The sequence below is a fragment of the Anoplopoma fimbria genome, chromosome 14 (assembly GCF_027596085.1).
Source record: "Anoplopoma fimbria isolate UVic2021 breed Golden Eagle Sablefish chromosome 14, Afim_UVic_2022, whole genome shotgun sequence".
Classification (NCBI taxonomy): Eukaryota; Metazoa; Chordata; class Actinopteri; order Perciformes; family Anoplopomatidae; genus Anoplopoma; species Anoplopoma fimbria.
In genome coordinates, this window is record NC_072462.1 from 1,196,380 (window position 1) to 1,220,875 (window position 24,496).

Genomic DNA, 24,496 nt, shown 5'->3' on the forward strand with positions numbered 1-24,496 from the left:
GTGTGTGTGTGTGTGTGTGTGTGTGTGTGTGTGTGTGTGTGTGTGTGTGTGTGTGTGTGTGTGTGTGTGCAGTGTGTGTTGTTGTTAGAGAGCAGCCAACATGTGTGCGTGTGTTTGCACGCAGGGTCGAGAGGAGTGCAGGTGAAATGGAACGCAAACACTTCTGCAGGTTTATTTTGCAGGATGCGTTGTTTCCAAATCACAAATAAGAAAATAAGTCTTCACTGTTCAGTTTGTTGCATCACTGCGGAGGAACCCTGGAGGAACCCTGGAGGAACCCTGACTGGACCTCTGGGTTGTTGTTTATTCAAACAAAGGAGGAACCCAACCCTCTGTTGCTCAATCTGCCTCAGAGTCCTCATCTGACCCAAACAAATGCTTCTTTTTACTGTTAAACACCTGTGAGAGTCTAAAAGCTCTTTAATCTGTTTTCCAACATGTTAAAAATCAAATGAATGAATGTCCTGCTGCTGGAAAAAAGTAAGAGAAGTGGAAATAAAGCAACAATAAGCAGGTTTACTATGTTTATCACAGACAGCAGGGCAGTAGCAGGTTTTTAGGAGTCCAAGGGGCTCCCTTGTGATTGACAGGTTGTTACCATGGTGATGGTCTGGGTGTCTGGGTGTGTTTTCACTTCATGAAAGTTAATTGGAATATTTTGGTCGCCCTAATATGTCCTATTCAGTGTTTGGTCGTACTTAGCTCCGCCCCCTTGTGTCAGGTCTGGTTGCAAAAAAACAAGATGGCGACGTCCAAAACACCGAACTCAAGGCTTCAAAACGTCAGTCCACAAACCAACGAGGTCCTGGTGACTGCGTCCATTACTGAATGAACATGTTCTCCTATGCACTCTAAAGAAATAAAGGGCTTTTCCCTCCATTTCAGAGGGTTCTACCTAGAACCCAACTTAAAGGGTTCCACCCAGAACCCCTATTATATTCCAAGGGTTTCAACTAGACTTCCCACCCTCTTAGGAGTTCTACCTAGAACCCTTTTATATTTCAAGGGTTTCATCTAGAACCCAACGAGGCAGTTCTACCATAAAACCATCTATATTCCAAGGGTTTCATTTAGAACCCTACCCGGTTGGTTCTACAAGAACCCTTTTTAATTTCCAAGGGTCTCACCTAGATCCCAACTACAGGGTTCTACAGAGAACCCCTCTATATTCCAAGGGTTACATCTAAAACCCCAAGAATCCTTTTATATTCAATGTTTTTATCTGAAACCTACCCATGATGAGGTTCTCCAGAGAACCCTTTTATATTACAAGGGTTCAGCGTGAACCCACCCTGTACGTTCTACTGAGAACCCTTTTATATTCCATAAGTTTTATCTAGAACCCTGCAGCACATTCCTATCCTTTCAGAAATGCTTGATGGACTCTTTCTTCCAAAAAGGGTTATTTGGATGAAACTGTTTTTTAACAGAACCCTTAGTCTCACAAAGAACCCTTAAAAACCAGAACATTTGCTTTCTTAAGAACGAAATGGTTCCGGTATAACCTCGGTCTTTATGGGAAGAACCTATTTGGAACCTTTAGTCTCACAAAGAACCCTTGAAACCCTTGAACCCTCTCCAGAAAAGGGTTCTTCAAAAGCAATTGGTTGAGGTAGAACCTCAGCCCTTCAGGAAGAACTGGTTTGGAACCCTTACCTCTCAGAGTGTATGTGGCTGAGCTAAATGGGACGCGTCCCTCCCATGTTGACATCAGGGAGCCTCCGGTTTAATGGGGAACAGTTCCTCGGTGTTGGGTTGGTCTCCGTTCAGAAAGAACCGCACGCTGTTTCACAACAAACTCAGCAGAGGATTAATTATCACATTCCGCCTCCGTCCATCCGTCTCTGCTTGTGTCTGTTTCTGCTTCACCGTCACCTCATTTAAACGTCTCTACACCTTTATTTCTCCTCCTCAATCTGTTGTTTCTGCAGAACAAAAGGCTGATTACAGTAAAAGACTGATGAAGACGAACCGGGCTCAGAGCCAGATGTCAAACAGTCTCTCAGCCTCTCTGGGTTCTCGAGGACGGAACTCATGAATGATTTTATATTAAAAACACAATAAACGATCATGTATTCTCTTTGTTTTCCTCCTGAGACTTTTTTAGTATTGTGTCATAGACTTAAAAGTAAAAGGATAGATATTGCAGTAAATAATAATATACTAATATTCCTGCTGCATTAATGTGTATGTTGCATTTTAATGCCTTCACATCCTGTTGGCTAGTTTAAGGAGCTTTTCGTGGTTATGGAGGACATAACTGAAACAATTCATTAATTATTTTACATTTCAAAGACATTAATTATCATGTTATGTCTTGGAGACTTCGTCAGACTTAAATCTCAAATTATTGACAGTGTGGTAAATTATCTAATATTTCTGGATCCTGTTGGATAGTTTAAGGAGTGGAATGTTATGGCGTTATAATTGTTTGGGATGTGAACCATCTACTTACTGTTGAGTTTAGACTTCCAGCTGTTCCTCTCATTAAATATAAAGAACACGGCTTCTTTGATGTAACTTGTTAAATGTGGGATGTTTTTAATGCCTCTCTTTACCAAAGCGCCGCAAAGCCGAGATAATAACCACGCTGTCTACACAATCTGAGCTTAAAGCTGCTCTAAAGAGACCTTTTTATACAAACAATGGATCAAATGACTATTTGCGATGTGAAATAGTGACAAACAAACCAACTCTGCAGCTCCCCTCAGCTCTTTTAGCATTTTAGCATTTTTCAGATAATTTCTTTTCAGTTTTACAGCCCATAACTTTACCGTTCTGGTTCACTTTCTTTGCTCCAATGGCGTCATTTTCAGAGAAAAAGCTGTTAAAAACCTCTGTACACGGCCTGCTCAGCAGCAAACAGCAAACAGACTCAGTTAGAGACAGTTAGCTGGTGAACATAGTGGAGATTTTAGCAGCTAAAGAGGTGGTGGAGAACAAAAATGGAGCTAAAAGAGAGAGACATTGGACTTGTTATGAAGCGAGTTGATAATATGTCATTGTCGTGTTTACAACTTGTTTCTGCTGCTTCTGAGTCACCAAAAAATGAATCTGTGCAGCTTTAAACATGGTAGGAGAGACTTGATTGAAACAATGAAAACTTTAAAAATTGAAGGTAATAGTTTTTTAACCTAAACCCTAAAGATCCTCTTACTTGTTTGCTTGTTTTATCACATGTATCACACTTCAGATAAAGACTGTCAGGGAATTGTAGTTAAAACTTTGAGCACTAGTAGCATTTTTTTAACCAGCATGGATGAGGAAGCAAATTAAAGCATCTCAGCAAATGCCCCAAAACAGCGTACCTTGAGATTTCTTGCCGCCATAATTACATTTTGTCCTGCAGAAAGAAAAGAGGAAGTCAGGAAGCATTGTTAAAGATTAACAAAAATCAATAGGGCAGTTAAAAACAAAGTATTTCTGACATTTGATTATATATTTTTATGCCTCAGACCGGAAACAGCTGTGGCCGAAGGCATAATGTTTTCTGGTTGTCCGTCTGCAACGCGATATCTCAACCCCGGGAGCAAATGCTTTAAATTTGGCACACCTGTCCAATCTGACTAAAAGATGAAGTGATTAGAATTTGGTGGTCAAAGGTCACAGGTCATAAAAACATGGCACTGGCCGTAACTCAAGACTTCATACGCTAATTATGACAATTTTTACAGATATGTGTAATAGACCTAAATGATAAAGTGTTGACATGTTGGACGGACATGGATGTTTACTGCAACTTGACTGGTTGGTGGAGCCATACAACTGCAACTTTTTATACTATGCATTAGTCTATTTACTTATTATCTTACTTAAAATATATCACTCTGCAGTAAAGACTTTGCTTTAATAAAGACAACCAGATCCTTCTCCTGAGTGTAAACAAATAGATGATAGAAAAACTTAAGTTACCTTCAGAAAAGTTTAATAATTGAATGCAAAAGCTGCTTGATAAGACTTTAGATGTGCTCATCAGGATGTGTTGAATCTGCAGCCTTTCTGGGCCGTAAAAGCCGAAACGATCCTCCTGCATTTCCAGCGCTCACTCTGCTGAAACGCCTCCTTTAACTGCTCCGTGGTGCCGGTCAGCGAGCTTCACAGCAGAAGGTTAAGGTCATAAAGAGTTGGAAAGGTCAGCGATCTCACTGTCGGCTGAACAAGAGCTTCTTCTGAGGGAGTAAATCTTGTTGGGAACTTAATGAGCTTTAGAATAAACTGTTGTCTTGTGATGGAACGGAGAAAGCTCTGACTGGACTGTGGTTTTAAACTGCAAGGACAAAAGTATGTGGACAGGAATATGATGTGGACAAACAAACATTGCATCTGTTCATGAAGGACTTTTGTTTATCTAGAAGCCAAAGATATTTAGTGTTAGCTTGTGTGATTTGGATGTATTGGAAAGTGAGTCTTATTTTTATTAACCATGAAATGTTAATAAAAATGTTCAGTGGTTCAGAGGACCAAAAATAGGAAATGCTGTCAGATTTTGTTAGCTTTGTCTCTGAAGAAAGGAAGACATGAACCATCCATCCATCCATCTTTAGGTTTATGGATGTTCCAGACGTTCCCTTTCGTTTTCCATCTCGTCCTGATAAAAGCCTGAGGCGTTTCCGGACCAGATTTATATATATAGTCCCTCCAGCTTGTTCTGGGTCTAAACCCGGCGCCTCTTACCAGTTTGACGTGGCTGGAAAAATTCCAAATGGAGGATCTTGATCAGATGTTTATCCACCTTTTCACCTGAAGTAGCAGCGACTCTACCATGAACCCAGACACCCTACGAATGAATCTCATTCCGGCCCTTTTGTATCTGCGTTCTCATCCTTTCAGTCACTACCCAAAAGCCCATGACCATATGTGAGGGTCGTTACAAACATGGACTTATAAATACAGAGCTTTGGTTGAACGACTGCTAACTGCTAACTGCTAACAGCCTCCAGCGTTCTGGTTTCATCCATCAGATGTTAGAACCTGGCTGCAGATTTGTTCACATTCACCCATCAGAGGGTTAAAACGCTGCAGAATATTGTCTGTTTCATCATCTATATCTATTGAATCTACTCTGTCAGAGTCAGAGATGTTGCAATAAACTTAGACCACTAAGTAATAATTTAATCACTTACTTCAGTTTAGGAAAAACATCATGTTTGGGCTTAAAATTGGTACACACACTAAGTAAAACACCTAAAACCCGTCACTATGATGACTTCACAATAACTGAAGAACACTTTGACACAAACACCAGAACCTTTCTTTCAGTTCTCGTTTCCTTTGTTGTTCCTCGTCTCTCATAAACTCCTCATCTGCCCTACAGAGGTGAACAGCTGACGGTGTTCAGGCGGAGAGGACAGGAGGTCTTTGTGCTGGTTCAGGGTGGGGTTCAGGTTTTTAATGACATTTCAAACACTGAGACTTTGACAAGCTGCAGCCCCCCCCCCCCACACACACACACACACAGCTACTCGTAGTGAGTTCCATTCACAATTCATACAAGTTTACAAGTTGTATTGTTTACATCTTTGGTTTTTCTCTTTCTGTTTAAAATGTTCAAATCCTGAGAGAAAGAGCCTCCTTTGGTCTCTTAAAGCTTGCTCTTTGTTTATTTGGTTTAGTTTAGTTTAGTTTTAAAAACAATGAATTATCTACCTATAAATTATTAATAAATAACATTTAAAAAAAGGAGGAGCTGTGATTAAGTTTTGGGGAGCGTCCCAAAAAATTTAACAGAGAAATAAATGTACAAAATGCATCATTCTACTTCTATTGTCTATAAAACAAACTTTATTGTAAATCGCATAAATCAAACTACTCTTATTACAATTATTAAACGTAATCCAATTAAAAATAGTTTGTCGTTTCATTCAATGTGAATACAGTGTGAACTTATAATGCAACAAATTCATAGATTTTTTTGTTTAAATGACAAAACCATCATAATGTGTCATTTAAATGTCTTGTTTTCTCTTTTGTGTTAAAAGTCAGAACTTTTTAATTGAGTTCAAGTCTTAACTCTTTAGTGTTCAGTAAATTAATAATAAATACTAAAAGACTGATTATCTAAAATCAATAATCCCTCTAAGAAAAGAAGTCATTTTTATCTGAAAATTACTTTTTGTTCTTTCTAGAAAACTCTCCATTAGATCCACATTTGGGCTAAAACGCTTCATTCTATCCATCTTGAAGAACCGAACAACGCATGCTTGTGTTGATTAACATCAACCTCAATAATGAAATGAAGCTAACTCATTTATCCACGTCTGCAGCTCAGACCTCCTGCAGGGTCCTGATCAGGGCCTTCAGTGGACCCCCTTTAAGTGGACTGAATCAGACCCTGTCTGAGTCCAAACAGAAGCTGCTTTCTGAGTCCCGATGTCTGTTTACACCAAACGCCCTCACATGTGGCTTCCTCAGAAGGTTCCTCTGTGCAGCCGGCTGATCCTGGATAAGGTAAATACTCTCTCCCCTCATTATGCCCCCCCGACCCTCGACCCCCATTCCTCCCATTCACCTCGGCAACAAGACGTGAGTTCAAGGCCGTGTTCTGTCTGAAGGACAGAGAGCCAGCTGGAGTTCAGACAGCGGACAGCAGAGAGTCTGACGGTTACTTCACTGACCTCACGTGAACTTTAGAACCAGCAGCTCGTGTCTCACTTTTTTAGCTTGATGGAAGGCAACATTTGTCGCTTTGATCCAAATGTCTCACCATCTGGTTCAGATAAGACCTCTGTAGACCCCCGACCGCGTCCTGCACATCGTCCTCCATGAATCCTTTGCATTGCCTTGCTTGTTTACACTTGAGGTGTACAGCGACAGATGCACACATTAAAAACTTTGAGGGAAAATGATTTGTTAATACAAACTAAATTCAGAAACTGAACAGTATTTATTTTAAATTCTCAAAAAGTTATGCAAAATGACAATAAAGAAACATAAAGCAACCATAAAAGAGACTAAAAATGACAACAAACAGACACAAAACAACCACAAAGATTACAAAGAATTCCAACCCAACTACAAAGACACACAAAATGACTACAAAGAGATAAAAACAACCACAAAGCGAAACAAAGTAACTACAAATATATACAAATTGTTTATAAAGAGACACAAAGTGACTACAAAGAGACAGAAAGCATCCACAAAGAGACATGAAACAACTACAGATAGAATCAAAATGACTAAAAGGAGACACAAATCAACCAAAAAGACAGACAAAACTAATACAAATAGACAGAAAACATCGACAAAGATGCATGAAATGACTATAGGAAGACCAGAAAGAGACAAAAAAACTACTTCAAACTCTGTCTAGCTCATATGTAGAAGAGGTAGTGAGGATTTTTGTGTGTCTGTGTCTTTGTCTCATAATCTGCCCATGAGAAGAAATAGTCCACAGTAATCTAGATCTGAATGTCACAGCTGTAAACTTTCTCAGAGACAGACATCTCAAATCTGGATAAATAAAAACACCTGGTCCTTTTTAGCTCATCTTGTAAAACAAAATACAGTAAAATCAGTCACTCTAAGCTTTTTTATAGTAAACAGGAGGGAGATCATCTTCCTCAGATGGGTATGAATTGACATTTTGCAAAAAGTCAGTTGGGATTTAGAAGTTGTTTTTTAGTTAATTCATTCAGGATTTCTTTGGTTGATGATGGAGAGCAGAGAAGATGGGAACTGAAATGAGGTAACGTTGACGCCATCATTGAGTTTTTTGTTGCATATCTAGAGAGGGGAAGAAGAGGAGGAGGAGGAAGAGGAGTCCCAGTGTCTCTCCTCCTCTATCATCAGCTCACACATGTCGGAGAGGAGACGCTCTGTGAGATAAGCTGAGACTCAGCGGCTCCTTCACTTCACTGCCGCTGACGGTGAGAGCGCTCTGTGGGAAACACACGATAAGTGGTGAGACGGAGGTCAGAGGTCAACGAGGGAGGAAGAGTCTGAAGGGTTCATGTAGACAGGAAGCATCAGAAAACAGAAAGCTGGGAAAATGTGTTTTCAGTAGGATTATACAGAGGTCTTCAGTAAATACTTCAAATAAATACTTCAGATTCACATTTAGTTGTTTTAAATCAGTGATGTCAAAGGAACAAGATCCATAAATCCAATACATATGTCAGTTTGCATGTTAATCTGCTAGTCACTATTATGGTCATCATTGCCAATCGTTTTCTGTATTTAATTGATTGATCTGTTAGAGAACAGTTAACAAGCTAACGAGGGTTCAGTAACGCTAGCAGATCTGTTAGCTGCTTTCATGTGAAGGCTAGCAACAGAAAGCTAACATGCTAACATGCTAATTTTTATCAGGACAAAAGTTACACATCTCAGTTTAGAGTCTTAGCTCTCCCCCTCCATCTCCCCTCCATCTCCCCTCCATCTCCCCCATCTATCTCCCCATCTCCCCCTCCATCTCCCCCTCCATCTCCCCCCATCCATCTCCCCCCATCTTCCATCTCAGAGTCCTCTCCCCCTCTATCTCCCCCCATCTCCCCCTCCATCTCCCCTCTATCTCCCCCTCCTATCTCCCCTCCATCTCCCCCCCTCCATCTCCCCTCTCCTCCCCCTATGCCTCCATCTCCCCTCCATCTCCCCCTCCATCTCCCCTCCATCTCAGTTTAGAGTCCTCCCCCCTCTATCTCCCCCTCCATCTCCCCTCCATCTCCCCCTATCTCCATCTCCCCTCCATCTCCCCTCCATCTCCCCCTATGCCTCCATCTCCCCTCCATCTCCCCCTATGCCATCTCCCCTCCATCTCCCCTCCATCTCCCCCTCTTCTCCCCCTCTTTCTCCCACTCTATCAGCCTCATTCTCCCCCTTTGCCTCTGTCTCACCCTCTGTTCCCCCATCAGCCTCCCCCTCTGTCTCCGTGTGTCTCTTGTACCAGAGTATTTCACTGTAGTGTTTATACACTGTAGTATTACTACACTGTAGTATTTCACTGTAGTGTTTATACACTGTAGTATTTATACACTGTAGTATTACTACACTGTAGTATTTCACTGTAGTATTACTACACTGTAGTATTACTACACTGTAGTATTACTACACTGTAGTGTTTATACACTGTAGTATTACTACACTGTAGTATTTCACTGTAGTATTTCACTGTAGTATTTCACTGTAGTATTTCACTGTAGTATTACTACACTGTAGTATTTATACACTGTAGTATTTCACTGTAGTATTTCACTGTAGTATTACTACACTGTAGTATTTATACACTGTAGTATTTCACTGTAGTATTACTACACTGTAGTATTTATACACTGTAGTATTTCACTGTAGTATTTCACTGTAGTGTTTATACACTGTAGTATTTATACACTGTAGTATTTATACACTGTAGTATTTATACACTGTAGTATTTATACACTGTAGTATTTCACTGTAGTATTTATATACTGTAGTATTACTAGACTGTAGTATTACTACACTGTAGTATTTATACACTGTAGTATTTATACACTGTAGTATTAATACTTTTGTCTGAGTACTCCTGTAATACTGACCTCTGACTGATGTAAACATTAACTTTCTCCACAAGGTGGCAGTAGTCCAACACTTAAGGATTCCAGCTGCCTTTAACATCCAACGAAGAAGAAGAGGACCGCCTACCTCTGACGCGAACCAATCAGCGATCACCAAACCGCTGCTTAGTGACGAGCGACCAATAGGAAGCTTCTCCCTGAGCTGCGGTCTGATATCCGCGTTTAGCTTCAGCGCTCATAAAGTCTCGTTTTAGGGTTTAAACATTTAACAGTCAGACCTGAAATGAGTCAGTCTTTAAGGTAAACGTGTCTCCCTCTGCCACTGCTGCCAAGTTACTCAGCTCAGCTCGTTTTAATGCTGTAAAGCTGAGCTACAGGACGTTAGCTAGCGTTAGCATGTTTAGCTTTTAGCCTGTTGAAGCATGTTGGAGCTGCTGATGCTAACATGCTAGCTGCCTCTGTAGCATCCTCAGTGTTTTGGTTTCTGCTGATGTGTACTTGTACTTCAGTGAGGTTTTTAATGCAGTACTTGTACTTGTAGTGGAGTACTTTCACAGTGTGGTATTAGTACTTTTACTGCAGTAAAGGATCTAAATACTTCTATTATACACTGTAGTATTTATACACTAGTATTTATACACTAGTATTTATACACTGTAGTATTTATACACTGTAGTGTTTATACACTGTAGTATTTCACTGTAGTATTTATATACTGTAATATTACTACACTAGTATTTCACTGTAGTATTTATACACTGTAGTATAAATACTTCTTCCACATTGTGAATGTATATATGCAGTATAAAGTATTTTTATTATATCATAGTGCATAAGTTATAGCTGGGATGAAGTGGTACTAAATGTCTGGATTACCTGCATAAAAATATACATAATAATGAGTATAGTACTCTCTCAGGCAGGAATAAACACTGTCCACAGTCCTCAAAGTATTTGAGGAAACTGATATCTTAAGAATATTTAAGTCATAATAATTAAAAAAAATATGTTAATATTAAGCAAAATGTAATTTATTTAGTAAACTTAATTTGTTATTTTTGTAAAAATTAAAACAATTCAAGTTCTCTGAACTTAAATTAAATATTTATATATATATATTTTTCAATATTTTTTTCACAAGAGTTTGTTCTATCACAGCTTTCTTGAAAACACATCTAAATACTATGGATGTTCCGTCTTCGGTATCAGCCTCTATAAGCTTGTGATAAAGTAAAATAGTGGAAATGTATTTAAAGGATCCTCACTTCATTTGCTGAAACCTTGTCGTCTGTTTTTCCAGGCCTGAACTTGCGGCAGACAAAACGAAGCGTAAGAAGAGGAGAGAGCTCACCGAGGATCAGAAACATGAAATCAAAGAAGCCTTCGAGCTGTTTGACACCGACAAAGATAAAGAAATCGATTATCACGAGCTGAAGGTGAGTCATGAAGGACACGGAGCAGAAACGGTGCAAAGACAAATATCAAAGACTAACATAAAGGGAACAAAGTATGCCCTTTAAGGAAGTGTTCATACAAGTGTGCAAAACAGATGTAATTATCAGATAAATAGTAAAAAAAGTGACAGAGAATGCAGATGATGAATTATCTGTTAACGGTGATGAAGGTGAAGAAACCAAAACTGAGTTTATTCTTAAATGTTAAGTTGGAGAAATGATGGAGGACGGCTGAGATGAAGGTCTGACAAAATCTTCTACCCCGATACATTGCATGTCTTAATAACGATATATATATATCACAATATAGCAGGTTTTCTAGTCACTTAATGAATAAAAAGTCTATATGGAATAAGCACATGGTAATACATATTTGTGTTTTTGTTCCATTAAATTAGAAATTGAGATTGCAAAAGGAACATAAACAGTTTCAAAAGAAATTACAGAGAATAAATAAATACATTTTTCCAGTTATTAACTGACTATCACTGAATCTGATTAAGACAATAGATTTAACTACTCTGGGATATTCAAAGAAGCAGAATTATTTTGAGAAATTTGAGGGAAATATGTGTTTGTTATTAGCAATTCATTTTATTTATCATAATATCTAGATACAGGATTTCATCACAATGTCATTCCATTGAAAGGCGATAAATTATATTAAATTATTATTATGCATCGACATACACGGCTAATTAGAAACTCTGGATATAAATAACCCGATTTCTCTTATGTTCCATGTTAGAATTATTATGTGTGTATGTCATGTTGTTATTATTATTATTATTATTATTATTAACATCATATCCTGAATGTGCATGTTAACAAAACATACTTAATCATTTATTACGTTTATGATGAAGCTATATTATTCTGTGAATCCCAACAGGTGGCGATGCGAGCGCTCGGCTTTGAAGTGAAGAAAGTTGATGTTTTGAAGATTCTTAAGGATTACGACAGAGAGGGAAACGGAAAAATATCATTTGAGGATTTCAATGAAGTCGGTAAGTTTGACTCTCCGGTCTCATGTGACTCTTCATGAAGTTCTTTAGAGACTCTTCAACATGTTGACGTGGTTCCTCAGTGACTGATCGCATCCTGGAGCGAGACCCGAAGGAGGAGATCATGAAGGCCTTCAAGCTGTTCGACGACGACGAGTCCGGAAAGATCAACCTGAGGAACCTGAGACGAGTCGCTCGAGAACTCGGGGAGAACGTCAGCGACGAGGAGCTGCGGAGCATGATCGACGAGTTCGACCACGACGGAGACGGAGAAAGTGAGTTTATCTTCTGTCTGATAATCACACCATGATGTATTAGTACTGCGAGTAGTATTATAGTGAAGTAGACTGTCTTTTACAATCACAACTGATACAAGATTCCACTTCAACTTCATTTGTTTTAAGAGTTCGAACAAGAAGTGAAGTTTAACTATTTTACTGGCCAAAATTATGATCTCCATAATTTGATCAATATTAAATAAATGTGGGTATATATCGATTTTTAGGGACAACATATTGATATTGTACATTTTCTTTTCACATCCTGCTAATTATCAAATCTTTGCATTAAAATAAGACTTATAATAATAAAGTTCTTCACCTAAATTCAGTGTATTTTTGTGTTTCCCGTCTGCTTTCTGTTGAAAGTAGTAATATTCATTTGAAAGTAGTAATATTCATTTTATATATATATATATATATATATATATATATATATATATATATATATATATGAGAGCATTAATGTGAACTTGTTGTTTCTCCAGTAAACCAGGAGGAGTTCCTCTCCATCATGACCGGAGACTCCTGATGAGGACCTCTAACGACGTCGAGGACTTTGTGGTCGTTCGGTCGTCTGCGTTCTGAGAATCTGAGTGACTGAACTTCTGTCGGAGTGTGAATGAAGGTCAACGAGGGTCAGAATCCTGCTGAGGGTCTGACGTGGACCAGAGTGACTCTCTGGCCTCGTGGTTTATACTTGATTCATTCAACATTAAAGGACCAGACCGTCTTTTCTGAGGATCGTTGTTGATATCACGCCGCTCTAAAGTTCTAATTTTCTCAAAGTGTTTTTAGCTTTTACATGATCCTGTCTTCATAAAAACGTGCTGCAGAGTCGCCTCAAAGGTGGAAGATATTTAAGATATGGATGAAGATGTTAGTGTTTATATTTCCAGATCACTTTGTCACATCCAGATAACTAGTAGAAGGAAAAGAGATTCATTAGCTGACACTCATTTCATACAGTAGAGGATGTTTTCACTGTTTGTATTTACAGTTTAAACAACGTGAATGTTTGAATGTTCTATTTATTTTGTATAATAATAAATCGATTCGCCAGCAAAGTCTTTTCTTAATGCTTTATTTATTTATTAATTATATTTAGTTCTATCACAAAACCCTCTTCAATTCCAAAATGAATCCAAAAATAATTACAAAAATCATTATGATAAACAGAGTAAATATCAGAAAACGATGAGAAATGGCAGCATTTTTCTGTTTCGTCACTTATTTTTTGTTTCTGGTAGTTTTGTGTCTCTTTATTTGTTGTTTTTATTCTGTTCATGGTCGTTTGGTGTTTCTGGTAGTTTTTCAGATATGAAATATGATGTAAGATAAGATAGAACTTTATTAATCCTGAAGGAAATTAGTTTCTTGAGTTTCATGCCAGAAGAAAAAATAGAATAAAGATATAAACATATATGACAGTAAAATAACAATTATTAAGACACTAATGCAAAATAGAACACAATAGCAAAAAGAGTAAATAAATAATGTAAAAAATATAATTAAATTAGAACAAGTACAAATGCAACAACAAAGATTAAATACAAAAGTAAAAAAAGGGGTGATACTAACACCAGAGCATAATGGAAAACTAAATATTAAGCATGATAGTGAGTTGAGTTTTTGTGTTTCTTTCTAGTTGTTTTGCGTGTTTTATGGTCTCTAGGCGGTCGTTTTATATCTTTTTCTAGTTGTTTTGCGTTTCTTTGTGGTTGTTTTTGCGTGTTTCTCGCATTTCTCACTATTAATGTAGGCGTTGTTATATTCAAAATGATATTGGATACAACTTTATCTATAGCATAGTGTCAATGAATGTGTTTATTCCAGGCTGGATTAGCAGTCTTCTTCAGGACATGAAGTCTTGTCCTTTATTACCAACTATGAATGCAGTTCTGTAGCCGTCCACCAGAGGGAGACACTCACTCATGACTCCTCTCATATTCTAAATGTTCATGTGTCATGATGACACTGAACAGCTGATCAGAAAATCTGTCTCACTAGTTTATTCTCTTCTTTTCAGGAACCATCATAGAATTTACAAGAATATAAATCAGTTTGTTTGTTTGGAGAGAAACTGAGAGCTCAAATTCACATTTATGTTTAGTTTTAAATGCTTGGAACGATTTGCAAATGTAACTTTATCAAATGATAAAAGGGAAACTTTTCACTCTGATAGCTGAAGTTTGAAACCACAAATATAATGATGAGAATGCTGAGAAACCCCAGAGGATGATGATGATGATGATGACGATGATGATGATGATATATGAATTTAAATATTAAAACTAGAAACAGGATAGAGACCACTGAACCACTTCAGTCAGATCCTCCTGAGCTGCCTGTGATTTGTCTCCACACAGACCTTCACGTGTTGATTCAGATGAAGGTCTGTGGTCTGGAGCTGGTTTGATGACATCATCGGTCACATGATGAAGAGGACGGCGGTTAAATACACCGGTTTGTTTTGGTAACGACGTGAACCGATCACATAATGACAGAGAGGAGTCGCTGGTTTTTATCCTGTTTGATGGAGGTTTGAAGTTTCTGAGGGAGACGAATGAAAGTGATGCCAGAAAAACACACATACTGCAGTACAAGTACACTATGTACCTCACAGGTGTAGTACAGTAAAAAGTACACTATGTACCTCTGAGATGTAGTACAGTATACAGTACACTATATACCTCTGAGATGTAGTACAGTATACAGTACACTATATACCTCTGAGATATGGTGAAGGAGAATTACAAAGTACCTTTAAGTGTGTACTTAAGTACAGTACTTGAGTAGCAGTACTTCTGGACTCTGAGTTTTGAGGCTGAAGGTCGTGGTTGCTTGTCAGACTCTGGATCTGGTCCTGGATCAGCGACAGACTTCAGACTTGTCCTTGCTCTCTGTCACATGCTCAGCTGTCGGTCTCCGGTCCAGAAATAAACCGGCCCGGGCCCTCCCCGGTTACAACCTCCACGGCGCCCCCTGGTGGTGTGTTTTTAGAGTGTTTTCTGGTAATCGTGAGTGTTGATACAGACTTCTATAAATACATCCGTCTGAGCTGATCTACGGTCAGTTTGATTAGCAGAGGTGACGGTACAATGAGAGAACTCTGTAGTTCTTTTGGCTTTGAGGATTCTGTTTACTTTTCCTCAGTTCTTCAACAGCAGACGCTGCAGGGAGGATTGAGAAAGAAGTACTTTAATAATACTTCACCCCCAAAATGACTGTTTATATAAAGAAAACTTTCTCTAATTCCTCAATGATGGAGTTTATCAAAACATCAATTGAAAAGCTCTCACACAACTGGTGAAGAATAACCAGGAGACGACCTCTGGTTCTTCACTGCTTCCTGTGTTAAAGCTGCATTCTCTCTCCTGACCACCAGGGGGCGACTCCTCTGGTTGTATAGAAGTCTATGAGAAAATGACTCTACTTCTCTCTTGATTTATTCCCTCAGTAAACATTGTAAACATGAGTTTATGGTCTCAATCTCTAGTTTCAAGTCTTCTTCAATACAGCATGATGTTCATTTAGTAAATGATGCTCCATTTAGAGTCAGACAGACCATAAAGCAGGGGATGCTTTAGGGCGGGGCTACACACTGATTGACAGGTCGACACCAGAGACGTATACGGCGTCTCTACGTCACTCCTCCTCAGTCCATATATGGTCACTTCCTGTTCACTGGTTGCAAAAAACAAGAAAAGAAATCAGATATAATTGGTATAATATTCATACTGTGTGGCCTCCGTGCTGAAAGCTGTAGGTCAGTGAGTTTCAGAGGGTGAGGACCTGCTGATGGAAAAGGAAACAGTCGAAGCGTAAACGATAATTCCACCTGAAAATAAATGTTGAGCATGATTTCCTTTCTTCAACACACGGAGACGCAGATTTTGTGGCTCAAAGGAATGTGTGAAATGTTCTGCTGTGTTAAATTGAACGTGTTTTAATTTCCCCACCGTTGGTTTGCATCCATCCTTGACTTCCTCCTGAAAAAAGAAATATTCAGAACCCCAACGAGCTGTTTAGATTCTGTCTGCACCGTTTAGACTCGAGGAAACGAGAGGAGGTGGGACGGAGGAGAGGGATTGTTTGTACTTCATCCGGTCGTCAGGACGCCGGCAGAAATTGAATTATTGCAGATTTAAGCTGTCAGGAAAAATCTTTCTGGTTCTGGTCCGTTTAGAGGCTGAAACAAACCTTCAACCTTCGTCTGACTGAAGCTTCAGACTCTTCATCGCTAGCTTTCAGAGTCCATATGATCCATTACAGTAGATCAACTTTTACTTTCTTAACATATTCTCAATTAGTGGGAAGTCATTTCCAAAGTCGTCCAATAAAGATAGAAATTGATCCAAAAAATGACATCCAATATCTGAATCATGACACCATTACCTGTTTCACATTTAGCAAATCGAGAAAAGAAATATCTGCTGAAATAAAACTGTCATGTTTCTATTTCTGAATAACTTCATTTAGCGTTTAATGCATTTGACCTGCTGTTCAGATTTACCGACCTTAATTATTATCAGTTTAAAGTAACAGTTTTGGCATCGGAGAACCCAAACATAAGTGAGCCCTGACACATGATTTTGGCGCTGCACATCCAAAATTGGTTGTTTCAAATTAAGTGTCATCCAAAGGTGTATTATGAGAACTGATATCGGATTTGAGGAGAACGATGGACCCAAAACGGAGGACTTTCTTTTTCATATTAATGCTTATTTTGTTCTGCACAACTATTGTGAAGTTCACTAATAAAATGTAAAAGAACAAAAGCATAAATGCTCTCCAAAACGACAGAGAGTTCAGTTAACCAGCAGAGCTACGAGTGAGAGAACAGACAACGAAACGAGTGAGAGACGTGTGTTTCCTCAATGTGTTCCTCAATGTAGAACAATTATTTAACAAAACCTGTAGATGGACAATTATTGGACTTTTCTGGGTTTAAATATGTCTGCATGTAAAGTACAGTATATATGTACAGTATATGTGTGTGTGGAGTCCATGTGTAATGTATCGGATGCATATGTACTCGTGCTTCTGCCTGCTCTCTGTGGAGGCAGATAGTGTAGGAGGTGGATGAGGTGTTGGAGAAACATAAACAAGCAGAGACAGAAGCAATAAGCTGCTTCTGAAGAGAACCAGATGTGAGAAAGAACTGGAAAATATGAAAAACGTCTTCAAACTTTCTTCAACTTCAGCTAAACTTCTAGAAGCAGTTAATTCAGGTGATGGCTCATTATGAGGCCAAATTAAAGTACTGCATTGTACATTAAATCAAGAACTGTACTTATGTACTTAACTTGAGTCTTTCCTTTCCATGACACTTTCTTCTTCTACTCTACTACATTTAATTGACAGCTTTAGCTACTTTACAAATGAAGATATTCATAAAACATAAGAAAAAAATGTAAAATATCAGTTTTGTTGCAGAATATACAATCAACCAGTTTAAACTGAGATGATTAGTTGCTTAACAGAAAATGAATGTGACAGTAATTTGATGATGAAGTCATTTTTCCTGTTAAACATTTGATGATTCAAAATGTAATAATGTTAACAATGTTAATGTAGTAGTAATCAGTTTAGTAATAATGTTAGAAATAGCAGTAGTAGCAGTAGTTATATCGTCAATTGTGGTAATGTAGTAGTAATACTGTTAATAATGTTAATGTATTTGTAAAAATGTTAACATCAGTAATGATGTTAATAATGTTATTATATCAGTATTAATGTTAATGTTGATGTATTAGTTCTAATGTTAATACAAATGTAGTAGCAATACTGTTAATAATAATAATAATAATAACAGTAATAACTGTATTAATTATAATGTTAATAATGTTAATGTTTTAGTTATAAAATAATAATGGTAATGTATTAATGCGTTTAACATATCAGTAATAATGTGAATGTAGAAGTGATAATGTGAAGGTATTAGTAATATGTTAATATTGTTAATGTTTTAGTTATAATGTCAATGTTTAAGTATTAGTAAAAATACGTCTATGTAAAAGTAATAATGATAACAATGTTTATATATCAGTACGTTGTTAATGTGTTAATACATTACATTACATTACATTATAATACATTACATTACATTACATTACATTACAGTCATTTAGCAGACGCTTTTATCCAAAGCGACTTACAGGAAGTGTGTTCAACATAGGTATTCAAGAGAACTACTAGTCACCAGAAGTCATCAGTGCATCTCCTTTCTTAAACAAGCATCTAAGAGCATAAACCAGAGCAAAAGTATAGTGCAGAGGCAGATTACTACGAGAACAAGAAATGCTACAAACTACTACGAATATAATAAGTGCTACGAGGAAGGCTCAGGGTAGTACTAGTAATATTAATGTGATATTACAGTATCAGTCAGTACAGTGAAACAGTACTTGACTTTATAACACTGGTATATTGTATTCAGCATTGCATTAGTACTAAAGTAAAGGCTCTGAATACTTCCTCCTCCACTGACTCGTTCACTAAAGTCCTTTTCTGTCAGTGTGACTCTGATATTTGGGTTTTTGTCGTATAAAGTCAGTTCTCATGAGAGTCTGATGAGCTCAGTTGGTCTGAAGTCGGTCTGAAGTCGGTCTGAAGTCGGTCTGAGTTCCTGGAGATACAGTTACCGTGAAACAGATGATGGAGTGTAAACCGATCCATCGTCAGCCAACTGCCGAGCATAGTCGTCGATCCTCAGCACGTCTGGAGGAATTCCCTCCTCGAGTCTGAGTCCGCTGCTCAGGAGTTTATTATTTCTGTTATTGAAACATGACACAGTCCATGTCATCATTTATTAGAAGAAAAACCGTCATTATGTTATAATGTTTATCTGCATGTTGAAAGACCTGAACAAAGTTAAGTAAGTACAATTACACAGTTAAGTAAAGATATACTGTAAAGTAACAACACTGCTGGTTTCCTATCTCTTTATGAATAACTTGTTTTGTATGTAATTGTATATGTATTGGGGAAATATTCAGTTTGGCATTTGAAAGCTTTTCTCACATATATTTAGATCCCTTTATCCTTTTTATTCTTCTTATTATTATTCTTATTGTCTTTTTAGAACCTGATCTTAACTACATTTCGACTACTAAGAGCCCTGGAAACTTAAAATGTTGTGTTTGATCTAAAACTCAAATATATTCAGTTGTTAATAATAAAAAACAGCGAAATTGAAATATATATTTTTTTCGATAGACAGAATTAATTAATTGACTAATTGTTTCAGAAATGATGTGTAATACAAAGATGCAACTATGTATTATTTTCAAGATTAATTGTTTAAAATGTCCAATAAAGGTAAAATATTCAGTTTATTATCAAAAAGGACTTAATAAACAAGAAAATAATCACATTTAGTTGATATTTTTTTCACTTCTGCCAAAACAAATGGAAAAACGGTTAAAGGTTTATTTAAAAACGACGGTTAGTCGATTATCAGAAAAAAAGCTGATTCATTTTCTGTCAATCAAATAATTGTATTTTCAACAAAAAGAAAAAAGTGAAAAATGTCATCATAAGTTTTATATATTCAATTTTTTTTATTCAAATATAAGACTAATTAAACCAGCAAATATCCACATTTACGAAGCAAAAATGTGTTAATGTGTTTTTGTTTAAAAAATTACTTAAATTAATAATCGATTGTAAAAATACATATACTAAAACTTTAATTTACTTCTTTAGAGTAATAAAATGTCAAAGTATAAAACAAAAAACTGCTTCCATTATGTTTTTGTTTTGTACATTTTTGCACTGTTTTCTTTTTGAATTGACTATATTTGTGTTATGTCTTTGTTTGAGGTTATTTTGGATTTAAGGGAATTCAGGCGAGACATAAAATACAAAAGATATATATTTGGAGGACGCTTTAAAAAAACATTGCTCATTAATTTTCTGTTGATCATCTATTCGATTTAAAAACATATCACTTCAGCTCTAATACATCTACAAAGAGAATAATGAATAAATACAATTTATAATTAAAAAATGTTCATAAAACTTAAACACCGTTCTCCAGCGTAGCTCCTCTCATGGTGGCCGTGCAGCCTGATGTCACTCTAACGGGGGAGGGTCAAAGGTCACAGCCCCCCCCTCCCCACCTCCACCTGGACACTGGTGTCACACTCCCAGCTGACACACCTCATAAACATCCTGAACATTGACATCTTCACCACGTACAGTTCCCTCCTTATAACAGCTGCTTATTTAAATACATAACGTTTGTTGTTTCTGTTTTTTTGTGTGTTTTTGCTCCTGTCACATTTTTCTCTCTGTGTTCTTGATTTTCACTTCAAAATAAAAGTCCTGCTCCTGTATGGAAACAGAACAATGATGACTAGAAGTAGAGAGAACTCAAACATGTCTTTAGTGCAGAATAACACAGTTATAATGACATAAATCATTAAATAAAGAAGAAAAAAACAAGTAGAATTTATGATAATTTATTTTACTAAAATTGGAAAATAATGGAATCTATATATCCAACATGTTTTCAAAGTGCTCACAAGTGTTACCAATGTTGGAAAAAGAAATGGAGGCTCTACTTGTACATGTTTCCAGCCTCTCCTCTCTGCTCTGTGTTCAGCAGTCTGAAGTTCAGTCAAAGTTTCACAGATTTGTTGTCACATGACTGTTGGTCTCAGATGAATCAACCATGGCTTCATAGTTTCACTGAGGAGCTCAGAATTTAATGTTTTTAACAGAATCTGGTTAAAACAAACGGTTTATTTGGGGCGTGATTTTAAATGAAACATATTTTGATGAAATGTCACAATTTTAAGCTTCCATGATGTGTTCAAGGACCATCGTAAAGATACAATTCTGACAATAATGACAGCTTCTGGTTGAGATAAACGTTGGAGTTTACCCCCCTCCATGTTCCCTTGTCCCAGTGAGGGTCGGAGGGTAAGTGTTGTCACATGGTCGGCATAGCTCACCTAATGACTGACAGGTGGAGGCAGAGCCGGACGGTGACTCTGGTTACCAAAGAGACGCTTTAGAGGAACCGTCTGAGCAAACAGGAGAACACACAGTAAAAACACATCACTATACTTTAAAGGGTTGGACTGTGAAAAGTACTCGCACACAGTAAACGGACTTTAGGAACAAACAAGACCCTCCCACATAAAGCTCCACACAATCTGGATTTATGAGGCCAATTCTGATATCTGAAATACAAAGATTTACTGGAGGACTGTGTACTTACTGGAGGACTGTGTACTTTACTGGAGGACTGTGTACTTTACTGGAGGACTGTGTACTTTACTGGAGGACTGTGTACTTTACTGGAGGACTGTGTACTTTACTGGAGGACTGTGTACTTTACTGGAGGACTGTGTACTTTACTGGAGGACTGTGTACTTTACTGGAGGACTGTGTACTTTACTGGAGTATTCACAATAGTAGTGAGCATACAACTGGATGAATGAGACTCACAGACTGTATATAAGAAGTGGACGTAGATGTTTTGAACCGCCATGATGGTTTTTCTGCAACCAGTGAACAGGAAGTGACCATATTAGGACTGAGGAGGAGTGGTGTCGACCTGTCAATCAGTGTGTAGCCCCGCCCTAAAGCATCCCCTGCTTTATGGTCTGTTTGACTCTAAATGGAGCATCATTTACTAAATGAACATCATGCTGTATTGAAGAAGACTTGAAACTAGAGATTGAGACCATAAACTCATGTTTACAATGTTTACTGAGGGAATAAATCAAGAGAGAAGTAGAGTCATTTTCTCATAGACTTCTATACAACCAGAGGAGTCGCCCCCTGGTGGACAGGAGAGAGAATGCAGCTTTAACACAGGAAGCTTTGACTTCACTTTTCAGAACATGAGGTTTGTTGCTGGACCAGATATAAATGGCTTTTTCTAAGCTAACGAAAACACTATGGTTCTTAGTTTCAGGTGATTATACACTGATTAAAACATAGTTATGAATATATCGTCCATTGCTGCCAATTAATCACCATAAATAGTACACATTGTTCCTTTAATTTACACTTTCTTTTGCTTTTTTTTGAATATTTAGATCACATTTGTGGAAACCTGACCCGGAGGAGTGTTTTACTAGAAACCAGCGGAGGGGTTTTGGTTTTTAGTCTCTTCAGTGAGTTAACCAAGCTTCTGCGCCGACATTCGGTGGATTCGTAGATCCTGGAAGTCCACCCAGCCTTCCTCTCTCCTCCCTCTGACAGGAGTGGACAGCTGAGGCTAATCCTCCGCCCAGCAGATGCTTCGGTGCTCTGATATCTGGGACGAGCTCTCCGGTTTGATCTCTCTCTCTCTGGATGTAATGTGTAGAGCCGACGGTCTTTGGTTCAGTAATCCTGAGGCTCTCACGCCGAGGCCCACGGAGGCCCTGAGTGTCAGCAACACATTTTTTGTCACACACACACACTGAAACACACACACACACACACACACACACACACACACACACACACACACACACTGAAACACACGCACACACACACACACACACTGAAACACACGGACACACACACACAGGCAGCATCACTGACACCTAAAAGCTAAATATACCGCGAGTGACAACGACAGGTGACCGGGCCAGCTCGGACAGAGGAGGTCACCGGGTATGAGTGTACGATTGTGTGTGTGTGTGTGTGTGTGTGTGTGTGTGTGTGTGTGTGTGTGTGTGTGTGTGTGTGTGTGTGTGACGAGGGGGGGTGGTTTTTGAGCTTCAGGGTCTGAGGATTGTAGACTACCCCCTTCTCATTGCGGACTGAGCTCAGATCCAAACGCAGCCCAGTTTCTGGGTTCCCCCCCTCTTCTCTAAGCCAGCTGGTCTGGCTTAATATCACTTCTTTCTTTCTTTACTTCTTTCTTTCTTTCTTTCTTTACTTCTTTCACTCTCTAGTTTGTTTTTTAAATCCTTTCTTGTTTGATACAAGGGATTGACTGAACAGAAACCCACAGCTGGAGCTGCTGGGGAACCTTCCAGGTGAAGAGAGAACCAAACAAAAAAAAGCACCGGTGAGTTTTAGAGGATGATGGATGATGGATGGAGGTTACATCTGCAGATCAGTGCAGCTTTAAATGTTTGTTCTGTGAGGAAGTATCTGGAATTACTAGATGTGTTTGTATTTACTTCTGACAGTTGTAGTCTGGTTTGTTGGAGTTGTTGAAATGATAGAAAAAGTTGTTAAATAGTTGTCAAATTCATTAAATATTGTTAAATATTACTGGAGGGAAGAAGAAAACATGTTTACTAGATAGCAAATACAAAAGTGTTGAAGTTGAAATCTGAGTTGGATTTAAGCAATACGTTTATTTATTCCTTTTCTGACCACTTGGTGGCAGCGGAAACAACCTGTAAACACAACTTGGACTGTGAAGTTGACGTGTAACAGCGACATTATGATTTATTTTTAGTCAGTTTTCTGGTCACTCAACAAATTTAAGTCCAATATTCTCTCTCTTTTAGCTCCATTTTTGGTCTCCACCACATTCTGGGGGACATATCGGACTGTTTAGATGCTAAATGTTTCACTATGTTTACATCTAGTCTTTGACAAATACCGATATTGATATTTAGGATAGATCAGTTCATAGTCTTTCTATGTTTTCCCTTTTTTAAATAACATAATAGTTTTTAACAGGAACATGTGTTTTAAAGGTTAAAATGTATCTCATCAGAGCTCTCTGGTGGTCAAACTATGTAATGCAGAGACTGTTTCTAATTTTTGGACAAATCCTGCCTGCTATCGGCTGACCTACAGTTTATAAATGCTATATCTGCAGAAGCTAATATCAAACGTTATCGACCTCGCTCTATTTTTCTGAAAACTCTTCTTTCTCCGTCGACACTGAAAACAGAGTTTCAGTTGTTTAACTCCGATTTCAGTGATCTAAAATGCCGTTTTGGGGGAATAAAAGCCTAAAACCTACTTAATACATGTGTGTTTGTGGATACGGCCTGAATAAGAAATTGTAACCGCTGAAGACCATAAAACCAAAACAACGAGCTGAAAGAAGCTAAAATGTTCCGAAAGAGCTGAGTGACCGCTTCCATATATCAGTCATTTTAATATATAAAATATAGATTAGTGCAACTTTAAAAGTTTGTTTTGTGATGAAGTAGCTAGATGTGTTTGTATTTGTTCTTTATTGAAATTATAGAAATTGTTTTCAAATACTTCAAATACTCAAATTAATTTAAAATGTGTTTTTGCAGTGTGACTTTGAATTGTGAGGACTCATCATTGAAGCTGGATGTATC

The 24,496-nt window shown here is 37.9% G+C and overlaps 1 protein-coding gene across 1 annotated transcript; it reads left to right on the forward strand.

Annotated features, from left to right (window-relative positions):
- Positions 1 to 9,636: 9,636 nt before the first annotated feature.
- cetn3 (centrin 3) lies at positions 9,637 to 13,287 on the forward strand. Its single transcript, XM_054613171.1, has 5 exons — positions 9,637 to 9,791; positions 10,792 to 10,927; positions 11,838 to 11,952; positions 12,033 to 12,224; positions 12,716 to 13,287. Exons 1-5 carry the CDS (start codon positions 9,775 to 9,777, stop codon positions 12,757 to 12,759), a joined length of 504 nt encoding a protein of 167 aa, XP_054469146.1. The 5' UTR covers positions 9,637 to 9,774; the 3' UTR covers positions 12,760 to 13,287.
- Positions 13,288 to 24,496: the final 11,209 nt, after the last annotated feature.